Consider the following 12,614-nt stretch of genomic DNA (forward strand, 5'->3'; position numbering starts at 1 on the left):
CTGAACAGTCCCACTTATACAACGTAGACGGGATATGAAGAGGCAGCAGGTGTGGTTTACATATAATGTATGTTACGTGGAGCAATCCACAGATTACTTAAAGGTTCTCTACGGGGTATACGGAGCATTAATAAAGCCCACCCTCCGGTTGCCCCTCGGGGTGACACTGTCAGCTCTGACAGCACTGTTGCCGTTGTTTGCGCTGCTTGCACCGCGAACCGGCTCAGACAACTCTTCGTTGAGAGGCGCGTAGAGGCAATATATACGCTCTGAATTTTGAATTGAGCAACTTTGAAGTAACTCCTCTTCTTCGGCTTTATCTAGTTACTTCAGAGCAATGCATGTCTGGGGACCAAGTCCAGTCCTGAGGCTAGGACTTGGTATCGGGGTCAGTGGAGAGTCAAAAGGTTGTGGCTTTCATAACTAGCTCCCAAAAATAATTCAAGAACCGCAGGCTTCTTGCAGTGGAAGCATGCAGTGCAATCTGTTTTCATGGATTATCTAACTATAGAGCCAGGAATCGGGCAGTGTTTGGTCGAAATTTGGTGCAATTTGGACAAGTGGCACTTTCAAAATGAACTAAAGACCTCTGCATGTGTGTCTGGTACAAAGACAGAATAGTACCGACTGTGTGGGTCTCATTGTGTTGAGTGAACCTTCAGTAGTTAGTGGCTGGATCTCATCGACCGGCGTTAGTAAGACAAAGGTGAAAGTGTCAGAAAAAATGATGGATGTCTTAACAAAAGATCTTCATCAAGGGCTTTTATTTTGAAAGGCATCTCAGGAAAAGCCTCGTGGGTCAAAAGGTCATCAAATGTGCATTCCTTTAAGACAAGTCAGGTCAGCCAAGAGACGAGAGAGGATCACAGATGGACGAGATGGAACATTCCCGTAAGCTTGTTCATCGGCGAGAGGCCTCCCGAGCACCACGAGACTGACGGGAATCCCGCACCGCATGAACCCAGAACATCTGCATTATATATATCGTCACCAGCCATGACTCATCGGATCGTTACCCGACGGGCTCCGAAGCCGCCGGAGTCAGAACTGCATCGACAGAGAGGATTGTGGTGCTGCGCTAATGCAGGACAGATGCAAAAGAGTTGAGCTTAAGCAACTGGTTTAAATGCGTTATAGTGGCGTGCACACATCAGTCATATCAATAAATAAAAGGGACATTTCAAAGAGCATTTAGCGCGTTATTAGAGGCACATTTCAGACTAATGAAAACCGTTGACACGTAAAGTTTGATGATTCACAAAGTCAACTCAGCTCGTAATATAACTTTGTGATAGACGCCAGTCAAACTTATTTATTTTCCCTTTTCTGCAGTTTCGTCCTTAATCACTTTTCAGTTAAGTTGAAATAATGTGGGGTCACTTTTGTGTCTTTATTATGCAATCAACAAACATAACAATGTCTCTTTGTAGTTGTTTTGTGTCTCTGTGTGGTTGTTTTGTGTCTCTTTGTGGTTGTTTTGTGTCTCTTTGTGGTTGTTTTGTGTCTCTTTGTGGTTGTTTTGTGTCTCTTTGTGTCTGAATGTGATTGTTTTGCAGCTTTTCATAGTTGCTGTGAGTCTCTTTGTTGCCACGTTGTGTCCCTCTGTATTTCCTTTTCATTTCTTTGTAGTTGTTTTATGTAACGTCTTGAGCTCATATTGAGTCTCTTACTGGATGGTATGTTTTTCTCTGAGTTATGTCTTTGTACGTGGAGGCCTCGGGGTCCCCTGACACTTTGGGTCTCTGGACCTGTACCCGCTCGGCCGCTTCAGTGATCCATCGGTGCTCGGAAAAATGGATCGAAGGAAAGGTTGCAGGTCAGACATGACCTCATCTGACCAGTTTCAAGTCCTCATGTGGCTTTGCAGGATGAGCTTCAGAGAAATGGGTTACCCAGAATGCCCTATAATTAAGGACAGGCCTTGAATCAAAGCCAATAACTCTCTGATAGTGAATGTGGGGACAGTTCATCTCTGGCTGGCGCTTATCTCTGATCTCTTTCTTAAAAAGTTAATTCACAAATGAGCAGGAACACAACGTTTTACAGTCATATTTACATTTTCTAGTGTCAAACACAGGAATTTAGTTGGATTTACAGGCATTTGCTGGGTGTCTGGGTAGTTGGACCCAGTTACCTTCAGGTTCTCAAGTGTTTCACCTGAACAACGACTTTCCTGTAACGACTGACCTGTCAAATATGTTTAGTGACGGGACACTGAACACATTTTATGGGAATCAGTCGCGTGCTTCTGTGAGCGTTTTATTTATTTCAGGACATTACAACATCTGTCGGAGGAGATAAGAACGACAAAGACACATCCGAAAATCCCTTGAGGGAAGTAGTCAGGGAGGGTTTCCAGTCACTCTATAAACAAAATGTTACGGTAACAGATCAGCGCCGCGGATCCTCGGGCAAAAAGAAGGAATAATAAAGATGACTGTGGCTGAATCAAACACGCCTTTCTTATAAAATACACTTTTACTGCAAAGACAGCCTTTTTTTCACTGTTAATAACCTCATTCTAACCCACTGGGGCCACGTTTTTGTTCATTTTAAAATCCTTAATTGCTGTTTTTAAAGAGCACATCATTGCATTTTTCTGCAGGTGACAAAGTAATCAGTGTAACACATTGATCAACAACCTCATAAAGATACTATCAAGGTCCAAATGTAGCTCAGGGAAGTAAAGAACTTGTTTCCCATCAAATGCAATAAATGTTTACTGCTGTACAGTTTGAGGATATAGTTTGCTGAAATCTGGTAAGGAAGCGACGTCATACGCCAGCTTACAAAAACCTCACCATGCACGTGCGAATGTAGCATGATGGGAAACTCGACGGATAAAAGAAGCTGCACGGTGGTGTGGTGGCTAACACACACCACCGAATCAAGAGAGGGTTTGATTCCCGGGCTAGCATGTGGAGTTTGCATGGTTCTGTCCGGGTTCTGCGGTGGTGTGTGCATGTGCATGTCTGTAAACATTGACTCTGTGGCCCACTGAACACTGAGCAAAGTGAATTTCATAGCTGCAATTCATCTGCTAAATAATGATTCACACTTTAACGTATACTGGCTGGAAATCATTTGTATGTAAGATGAATTAATCAGGGTGCTAAATTCCATATGATGAGCATTGATATGGCAGCAAATAACTATTGTCGTTTACCTGAGCAGAGAATGAAGTCACCCTCCGAGCTTCTCATTTGCTTTGTGGACACAGCCGAGTCAGCAGAACGTGCTTTCAGAGCGTGCTCGTGCATGTTAGCATCGTTAGCTTTTAGCCCCCGGCTAGCCACCGCCATGTTGAGAGCCGTCAAGAGGCAATTAAAATGCTTCCAATCCCTATCTTCAGTGGTGGGTCCAGAAAAGATCAAGATAAATCCCCTTGCCAGCTTTACTCGAGTACATTCTGCCTTTAACAGGACAGCGTGTCAGATTTAGTGACATCTAGTGGTGAGGTCGCAGATTGCAAGCAACAACATGACCCTCTGGATTTAGGTTTCACTTTCTTTTACATGCTTGATAAACAGATGTATTGATAAAGTATTGGCTTTTTACTCATGAGTGATTAATTCCCCGACAGAAACAGCAGATAAATTACCCAAGTACTGTATTATATGTTCAATTCTGTGAATTATTTATGAATATGGTCAGATTTATAGTCAAGTTAAGGGTAAAGTATTGATCAGACTTTTGTTTATTCAATTTGGAAACTCATAGTTTCTTAGATGGGGCAGCAATGTTTCAGCTCGTGGTTTTACATTTATTTGATATTTTACAAATGTCTCGAGCCTCTTATCGCCATGTGGCCTGTTTTATGCCTTTTGTATGTGTCGTATCATTTTCCCTTTTGTCTGATTTCTTGCAATGTAACTTTTTAGGATATTCGACAAAAAATATTCCACGGATAATAAACGAGAAACACAAATTTGGTTTCATCTTTTTCAATGTGTTTTTACTGAAGTTGCTCCTTGCTTCAGTTACCTGCTTTCCTTCATGACCGTCCTCAAAGGCTCCTGATAGAGAAGAGGCCAACACTCAAGGCTCATGAGCAGAGACCACTGCACGCTAACCACATACATGAACACACCACGAGCAGCGACACCACTTCATCGGCTGGATTCAGGGTTCCTGTCTCCATGTGGGAACGTTGTGGCTCTTTGGTGAAGAGCGCCATCTGTTGGACTCGATGCAATAACGCACCCTTTAAATTCACTCACGGTTAAAAGGCTCCATGTGCAATTCATACATTCATCTCTTACAGAATGATTGTTTGCATAAAAGAAAAGTAGGTTAATTTAGACATTTAGGATGATTGCTAAAAATGAGTTAAAAACGTTTCTACTTGTATTTTGTAGCAAGTTCAATTTATTGTTTGCACATATGTAGTTTGTCTTGGTTTTGTTTCCTGTTTCATAATTATTTTATTAGGAAGGTTTTTGTCTTTAACTGATAAAATATAATTTTACATAATTTTTTTGTGTCATATTTTCAATTCCGTGCAAATAACTAAATTGAGTTTTATTTCATTAAAAGAGTTTCACAGGGTACATTCCTGACACAAAGTATTTAATTGTCTTTATACTGCTAAGAATACATAAATAATTTAAATTGACTTAACTCAGAGGAAATAAAAGTTTAGAACTCCCCATAAAACCGCAAAAGCCATATTTCCCAAAATGTTGACGAGTCCCTTTAAATCGATCCGGAGCTTTTGACCGCACGATCTTCTTCAGCTCGTCCGCGCCGTCTTAAACCTTCACATTCAAAGTCAATCTTGATTTTAGACGCCGTAATATCTCAATATTTCACACAACACATTTCCAACTACATAAAAAAAAAAAAAGACAATAAATGAAGGTTTTAGAAAACATGCATTTTATTGTATTATCCATTTTCACACGTAATAAAAATTGCACTACAAAACTTCAGTTTGACTTCTCTAACATGATTAGTCTTCTTTTCCTCAGACAGCAGCAGCACTTCCTTCAGGTTTCTTTGGAGACTCCTCCCGTTATAAATACATACAAAATGCAAACGTTGAGATTGTAAACCGCAAAAACAACTCCGACGTTACAGTTACATCCAACATACATTAAAATATATATTTTTTTAGCAGTGCATAATTTCTCACGGTGGCATCAAACAGTGCAAACACGTTCTATCCAGAATGTTTTGTTCGTTTTAGACATAAACACACATTGTTTTTTCTTTTTATGGGCTGCTTCTCAGCTCTGATATGAAACACAGATCAGGTTTTTAAAAAAAAGGAACGACAAAAAAGAAAAGTGTACACAGACGGGCACAAGAAAGAACATATTCATTGAACATTGAAGACGGATTCCACGTGTTTAATATCCCAAACAAACCAGCTTTGACTCCTCAATTTGTTTTCTTAAAAAAAAGCTACCCCTGATGTTTAAATCTATTTTATTAATAAAGTTAACGTAGATTTATTTTGTTAGCCTGGAAGTTTAGCGAAGCGGCTTCAAATGCTTCCCTTTGATCTCAGGAGGAGAAATACACGAGTGACTATGAATATGGCAAAACGGCTCATTCACAGATCTGCAAAGTGCTTTTTACATTAGACGCCTCCTCTCCCAGAGAGTTCAGCCGCTGCCTCTTTAAAGTGCTTTAACGGTGAAGATCTGAAACCACTTCCTGCCTCACGTCTCGAGCTCATTATCCGCCAAGCTGGAGGTCGAACAAATGACCCATCAAACCACCCCCCCCCCCCCTTTCCATATTTGTAAGTCTCTTCTCTCAGTGCTAAGCGTATCCTCTCCCTCAGCGACACGTGCACGACTCGGCGACCATGTCCTCCAGCTCCCTGTACTCCACCTTCTTCTTGTGCACCACCAGCACGCTCATGGGCATGTACTTGTACGGCACGCAGGACGGCGGCGGGACGTCCCCGGCGCCCAGGTCGTTGATGAACGTCTGGATGATGGCGTGGTTGGGCGAGTGGAAGCCGTACGACAGCACCCGGGGGCACACGCCCTGGCAGAAGCGCGGGTTGTACACCGGCGGCGCGATGAAGTCGTGCCAGCCGAGCTCGTCGAAGGAGAGGCGGAACGAGTGGAGCTTGCAGCGGTTCTTGGGCACGCTAGTTTTGCGCTTGTACTCGGGGATGTTGGAGATGATGGAGGACGAGGGGGAGGTGGAGAACGAGGAGGAGGAAGCGGAGGCGTTCTTCAGAACATCCAGCGACGTGTCTTTGGCGTCTGAAAGCGAGGAGTCTTTGGAGCGGCGGCGGCGGATGGAAGGATGCCACTGGCCGATTTGCTTGGTGATGTTCTCCCCTCCGACCCCGAGCAAGTCCCCCATCCAGTCCTTCACTTCCCGCTCCTCCTCCAGGTATAAAAGAAGCGACGGCACCTCGAGGTGAGGTTCCCTCCTCCGTCTTCCAGACCGCCACCCCGAGAGGCCGCCGTCCTCTTCGGCGCGCCGGGTCTCCGTGCACCAGTACTGGGCCGTGAGGGTCAAGTGTCCCCCCGGGCCGCGGTTCTTCCCCTGCTGCACGTGGGCGGTGATGTCCGTCTCGGTCCACTGCTCGTGGGGCTCGAGGGTGACCAGGCTCGCTTTGCCCAGTGAGGTGATCTGAGCCCTGCAGCGGGGCGGCATGACGGGTTGGGTGGCTGTGGAGGAGGAGGAGGAGCGGAGGTGGATGAATGAGGCTCTGATCAGCTCCTCTGAGGGAACCGTGTCCAGGTGGTACTGCACTGTGAAGCTGTAGTGGTGGTCTGAAGGAGAGAAGAGGTGAATCACACATCGTTAAAGAGAGACGACTTTCTACCCAAGATGCTTTGGGCCGATTGCTTTTTCTCACAAAACAGGAAGAGTGAAAGTTCTATCAAGTTGCATTATGGGAAGTGTAGTGTTTTTGGAGCTTGCCCCACAACAAGAACTGCAACTAATTTTAAATCTTACTCCCTCAGTTCTGAGTCAAAAATAAAATCCGTTTCAAAAACAAAGAAAAAAAAAGAGACAGATATTTTGTATGATAATCAGTTTGAAACGTTCCGACTCTTTCTTCTTAAAGATTGAGGTGTTTTTGGTGTTAAACCAGTGAAAAAAAACAATGTGGATTAAACATTGCTTCATTGTAATACTGATATAGATAGATAAAATACATATAATGCAGTGAAAGAAGTGCAATATTCACCTCCGAGTAAAGTAGCATCAAATGGAAATACTCATGTAAAGTAGCTCTAAATTGTACTTTGGAGTACTTTCAGTACTTGATAACTTTCCACCAGTAGTAATTAGCTGAAGTCTCACCTCTCGAGGCCGGCAGGTGGCGCACCGACGACGCCGACGGCCTCAGCAGTCGCACCGTGTTGGAGCCGAACTTCCGGTGCTGTTTGGGCCTGCCGTCCGGCTCGGCGGCGCTCCGGTACAGGCTCAACATGAACTGCAGGTTCTGGTCCGCCTTCTGCTCGTCCGTCAGCGGCCGGTGGTGGTGCTGGTGCGCGCTCTTGTGACTCCGACGGCTGCGCCTGAGCGCGCGGTGATGGGAGGCCCCCGCTCCGCAGGTGCAGATGGAGGACAACAGGAGGACGAAACAGGAGAGGACGCAGACACGCAGTAAGCAGTGTTTGGCCTTCATGTTTGGTATAAAACAACAACAACAACAACAACCTCTGGTGCTAGCGAGCTCCACGCACGAGGCTGTAGCTGGCAACCATCCTCTGCGCGGCGAGAGGGCGAGAGGGCGGGATATACGGGCTCACCTGGTCTCTGCCATTTTGGACGACTTCCTCAAATTGACGGTGGCCTCCAATTAACTCCTCGTGCGTGCGTGAAGCGCAACAAGTAGTGTGAGGAGGCCACGTGACTGGTGCGTAAAGGTGCGTCAAAGGGTACATCTCAAGTCTCTTAATTGCATCCCAGTTTCCTTCACTTGGGTCCTTTACTTGCGTCTTAGTCCCGCCCACCAGGGATGCATGGAGGAAACCATGCGAGGAGAGAGGAACGAGGAGATATGTTTTAAGAGACATGAGACGTCCTTTCCTCAGTTGCGTCACGTGAAGCGACGTCTGTTTCTGATGAAGGTGCTGATGATCACAGCTGGATCAGCTGTCAGTCGGCTTTAACAGCTGGAGAGACTTTGATAAGTTTGTGTGTGTTCACATGATCACTGTACTTAATAACAGTAACTAATAATACTAATAACTAATAAAGACACACAGTAATCACCACTGTAGAGGTGTTTCTCTCTGTAGTCTGTTAAACTGTGTTCTGTTTATAAGCTCAGGATCCATTTGTACCGGCGGAATGCGATCGTCTTATTTATGAATTATTTACGTCTGTACGTTTTGAAATTCAGATTGTGACGTCATTATTAAATAACCCAGAATATGATTATTGTTTCTCTTCAATGATAAAACTCATCAAACCCGACAATCAGGAATGATCAGCTTCACGTGACTGAATGAAATGATGATAAATGATGTAAAAAATGTTTCCTCTCTCTCTCTCTCTCTCTCTCTTTATATATATATATATATATATAAATATATATAAATAAGTGTTTCGTCTCTCCAGTTCCCTCTGACTTTAATTGTTTCCATAATAAAAGTTCAGATCATGAAAACACAAATCTTTCTAATAAATGATGAAAGTTGTTTGTGGTCCTTTTGTTGTTCAGTCTACAATGAACATTTATTTAAACCAGATGTTGAATCAGAAAACGAATCAAATATAAATCTTGAGTTTAATCTGTGATCCGTCTTCACTGTTTACATGTTGAACAAAATCTCATCAGTCCGATCGGCTGCAGCGTCCAATCACGTGACAGATGAACAATGAGGGGGCGTGTCGGCCGTTAAAAGACTTCCTGGAAGTCTGTTCTCGTGGGTCCTCGCTCATGGCTCCTCAGAGATCCCTCCTCCATCCTCCATCCGCTCCTCAGAGCTAAATAAGAGCTTTGGGACGTCCGTCAATATGGCGGCGCAGAACAACTTCCGGTTCAAGCGAGGATCGAGGAGCGAGGAAATGAGAATTAAGAGACTTGAGAAGTACCCAAAGTGCCAATATGGATCCGTTTTAACGATTATTTTATTGCGCATCCTGCATAAATTAGCAGATGATCTTTGTTTATTCTCGTGCTTGTTTTTTATTTTTGCACTGACTTTGGTGGAAACAATCGTTTTTAAAATATCTACACATTGTGCCACTTTTCTTGATCCATTAGGAAACTTTACAGTTTTTATTATTTATAAATAGTATTCAATGTGATGACATTTCATCTTCAGATAACATAGTATATATATATATATATATATATACATATGTTTTAATACATTTCTTTATTGTGTTGCTGATAACTTTTTTAAAAGGTGAAACAAAAATGTTTAGATTTATAACTAGACTAAAGTGACTTAATGTTTCTTGATTTTATGCCAATAATAAATAACCTATATTTGAATCAGGTAAAGAAAATTGTTTCATTAAGTATAAAAATAAGAAAAAAACAATCTATAATATTTGGCACAAGTAGCATACTTCAATAAAATCAATAAACGGTCTCCAGAAAATGACTGTTTCCTCCTCTGAACTGTAATGTGGCCGAGATGAGCAGCAGACTCTCTTAGTTGACATAAATGTTTAAATTTCGGAGATCAGCGGTTTCCATGTTTCACTGTCCAACACAAAAGAGAAAGAGGAAACAGTTTACACGTCACTAAAAACAGACAAACAACAAAACAACAACACGCTCCACATAACATCTGAATTCTTGAAAGTGTACTTCATGAAATACTGTGAAAGTACTTTTACTCTACAATTCAGAGGGAATTAAATGATATGTGATGCAGTTAAAATTGGTTCCACATTGACAAACTACATTAAAATGCTTTTCGACGTTCTTAAGAATAAAATCTTTAACTTTTTAAACCTAAAGTGCTTTTTTCTTATAAAACTTCTGTACTTTTAATCAACACTTTGAATTCAGGACTTTTACTTATCATTGGAGTATTTTTACAGCAATGTAAAACTTTCCTGTGATATTTTCTTCTGTCATATCCTTATACTGTATATTGCTGTGAAAGCAATGCATTCTGGGAGTCATAACGCTTATCCCATGATCCCAACGATCAGGTGTTTTATTTTACAGTATTTTACTGCTTACCGCTGACATTAATGTACATTTGGATAATAATAAGTTACCGTATTTCTACATTTAATTGTACTGTAAATTGTAAAGTAGCTTAAAATTCCTCCCAGTGATGTGATTTTACAGTAGAAATACGTATTTTAACATAACTGAAGGATCTGAGTACGTCTTCCACCACTTTTTGTTACTTCTTGTCTTGGTCTTTGGTTTAAATATAACTTGTTTGTTTGTTCTTGTATAAGTTGAAGCCTGAGAGCTTTGGGATCTGCAGTTTCTGCTAAAAGTCCGAAACATGTTGTCTGATCGAACCAAAACAAACTGCTGGTGGTGTGGATGAGAAGTGTCTGGACATGTTCACATCTTTCATTCCCCTCGTCTTACTTTGCTCTTTCTCTTGACACACACACACACATACACACACACACAAAGATGTCCACTTGTTCACACACACACACACACACATCCAGTTAAGTGGCGCTGCAGCGTGGTGACATTCCACAACAGTGATTATCTGCAGCCCCGATCACTTCAGTCTGCAGGGAGAGTGTGGGAAAACGGTTTCAACTTCAACTCCCAGAACTCTCCATTTTTGCATTATTTCCATATAAAGCAGATTCAAAAGCTATCTGAAGGAAGTTTGATTACACATTTTTGTCATCTAAATACAGTCCCTAAATTGTCATGTAAGCTTAGAAAAAATGAAGATAATAAACAATAGTGGGAATGTCGTTGCGAGCAGTAAGTGTGGCTCCTTTCTGGGAGCTGCTTGATGGAGAATGTTGTTGTTGGCCTGCAGTACAGCAGGCTGGTACGTGTGGTTCATTCTGCAGAGCTTCAGTGTGGAGGAATGAAGATTTGTATTGCGTTTTATGTTTCACGTAAATAAAAGAGAGCATTCATTCTAGCAGAGAGCAACTCAAAACAGCATTTTAACATATTTATTTTCAGCTAAATGTATTTATATCTGAAATAAAAGTATGCATTATGCATTCAATATATATTATCAATTAACAATTGCACATTTCAGAATATATCATAATATTGAATTATAATTATCACCTTAATGTTGCCGCAGGTGAAGCTAATTTAAATGACTTTATACACTACTGGGTAGCTTGTGATTGATAGTTTAATCGATATTAATACATTTATTTGTGGATTATTGTTTGTATTATTAATCTGATTCTTCATAGTTGACTAACTAAAGATATTAAGCAAATAAAATAACAATAATTGGCGCAATTAATGAATTTGTGCAGAATAGAAGTATAAAGTAGCAGAAACTGGAAATACTTAAGTAGAAGTACAGCAATATAGCACTTATGTAAATGCACTAGTGTGGTACGTTTCCACTCAGTAGTACTTGAGTTACTTCCCCTGTGATATGTTCCTGTAGTAGCCAAAATTACAGGTTATTTCCGTGGTATTTGTATTTTTGTCGTGGTATTTGTACAATAAGCCTTCTAAATATTATTGTTGGAGCACTAAAATACTCTTTCTTTTTCGGGTATGAATTCGGCATGTTGTCTTTAAAAGAAATGATGATAGTTTCCGCAGGGGTCGGTGGTAAAGTGGCGGGTGTCGTGTTACAAATGAGTCTCTTCTGTGGCCATGATTTGGTTGTAGTTGTTCAGCGTGAGCTGGCCTGATGTTGCCCCTCCCCCTCCTCGCTTCTCATTGGACACGTGCTGCCAGAGCCTCTCTGCTATTGGCGGACCTTGCTGTCAGTCACCTCCCGCCTGTTGGAATTAGTGGGCGGGGCCGCCTACCTCGATTCCAAAAGTTTTTTCCAAAGTTTTGAGCTGGCAAGAGTAACCGGAAATGTATGATTTAGATTTCAAAATAAAAGCGTTATGTTTGCTATTTCTGTCGGATTTGAGCATGTTAATAGCTTAAAGTATGAAATAAAACAACCCGTATAATCGTGGGATAAAGTAACAAGCGAGATTGGAACTGTAAAATATGCCAACGTCTACTTTTTGTCAGCGTTAAACACCTTGACCGGAAGTTGCAACCGACTCATTGGTCGTAACGTTCACGAGCTTGACACTATAGCTAAAACTTCTTTCCTCCTCCCCCCTTTTCCTCCACTCACTCCGTCCTTCCATCCATCCATTCGTTGTTGTCGGAGCGGCGATGGAGGAGCCGAGGCACCGCTAAACGTTTCAACGGAACCGTCGTTGGGAGAGAGAATGGAAACGGTTGAGCAGCTCGTCTCTTTCCACCACATTCAGGTCCAGTTGAGCGGGGGCGCGCCTTGGGGGTTCACGCTGAAAGGAGGGCTCGAGCACGCGGAGCCACTCATCATCACTAAAGTGAGTTTACCATAACAATTGACTTTATGTGTGGGTTTGTACTGCACTTTGTTACATGTAACATATCATTTTCTTAATATTTATGCATGTAACTCGACTTTTGGCTTCTTATTTGCATAGTGTTTTTACTGCAGGGGTTTTATTTTGTAAGGATGTGGTTGTTGCAGCACTCCAGCTGCAAC

At 42.1% G+C, this 12,614-nt stretch overlaps 2 protein-coding genes across 2 annotated transcripts in view; one reads left to right on the forward strand and one right to left on the reverse strand.

Annotated features, from left to right (window-relative positions):
* Window positions 1–5,787: 5,787 nt before the first annotated feature.
* Window positions 5,788–7,609, reverse strand: bmp15 (bone morphogenetic protein 15). The gene is made up of 2 exons (XM_076092226.1): window positions 7,282–7,609; window positions 5,788–6,743 (listed from the first exon to the last, which is right to left on the reverse strand). The coding sequence occupies exons 1-2, from the start codon at window positions 7,607–7,609 to the stop codon at window positions 5,788–5,790; spliced, it is 1,284 nt and encodes a 427-aa protein (XP_075948341.1).
* Window positions 7,610–12,294: 4,685 nt separating this feature from the next.
* shroom4 (shroom family member 4) overlaps window positions 12,295–12,614 on the forward strand; it is a 44,138-nt gene continuing 43,818 nt past the window's right edge. The window contains exon 1 of the mRNA XM_076092165.1: window positions 12,295–12,432. Coding sequence (XP_075948280.1) covers window positions 12,310–12,432 — 123 coding nt within the window. The 5' untranslated portion in view covers window positions 12,295–12,309. The remainder of the gene's footprint in view (window positions 12,433–12,614) is intronic.

Source organism: Anarhichas minor, unplaced genomic scaffold (genome assembly GCF_050575085.1).
Source record: "Anarhichas minor isolate MPS153535 unplaced genomic scaffold, ASM5057508v1 ptg000016l, whole genome shotgun sequence".
In the NCBI taxonomy this organism is placed as follows: Eukaryota; Metazoa; Chordata; class Actinopteri; order Perciformes; family Anarhichadidae; genus Anarhichas; species Anarhichas minor.

Coding starts and splice junctions, on each gene's coding strand:
- bmp15 (XM_076092226.1), bottom strand. CDS start 7,609: ATGAAGGCCAAACACTGCTTACTGCGTGTCTGCGTCCTCTCCTGTTTC. Junction 6,744..7,281: donor CCACCTGCCGGCCTCGAGAG/GTGAGACTTCAG, acceptor TCTCTCCTTCAG/ACCACCACTACAGCTTCACA.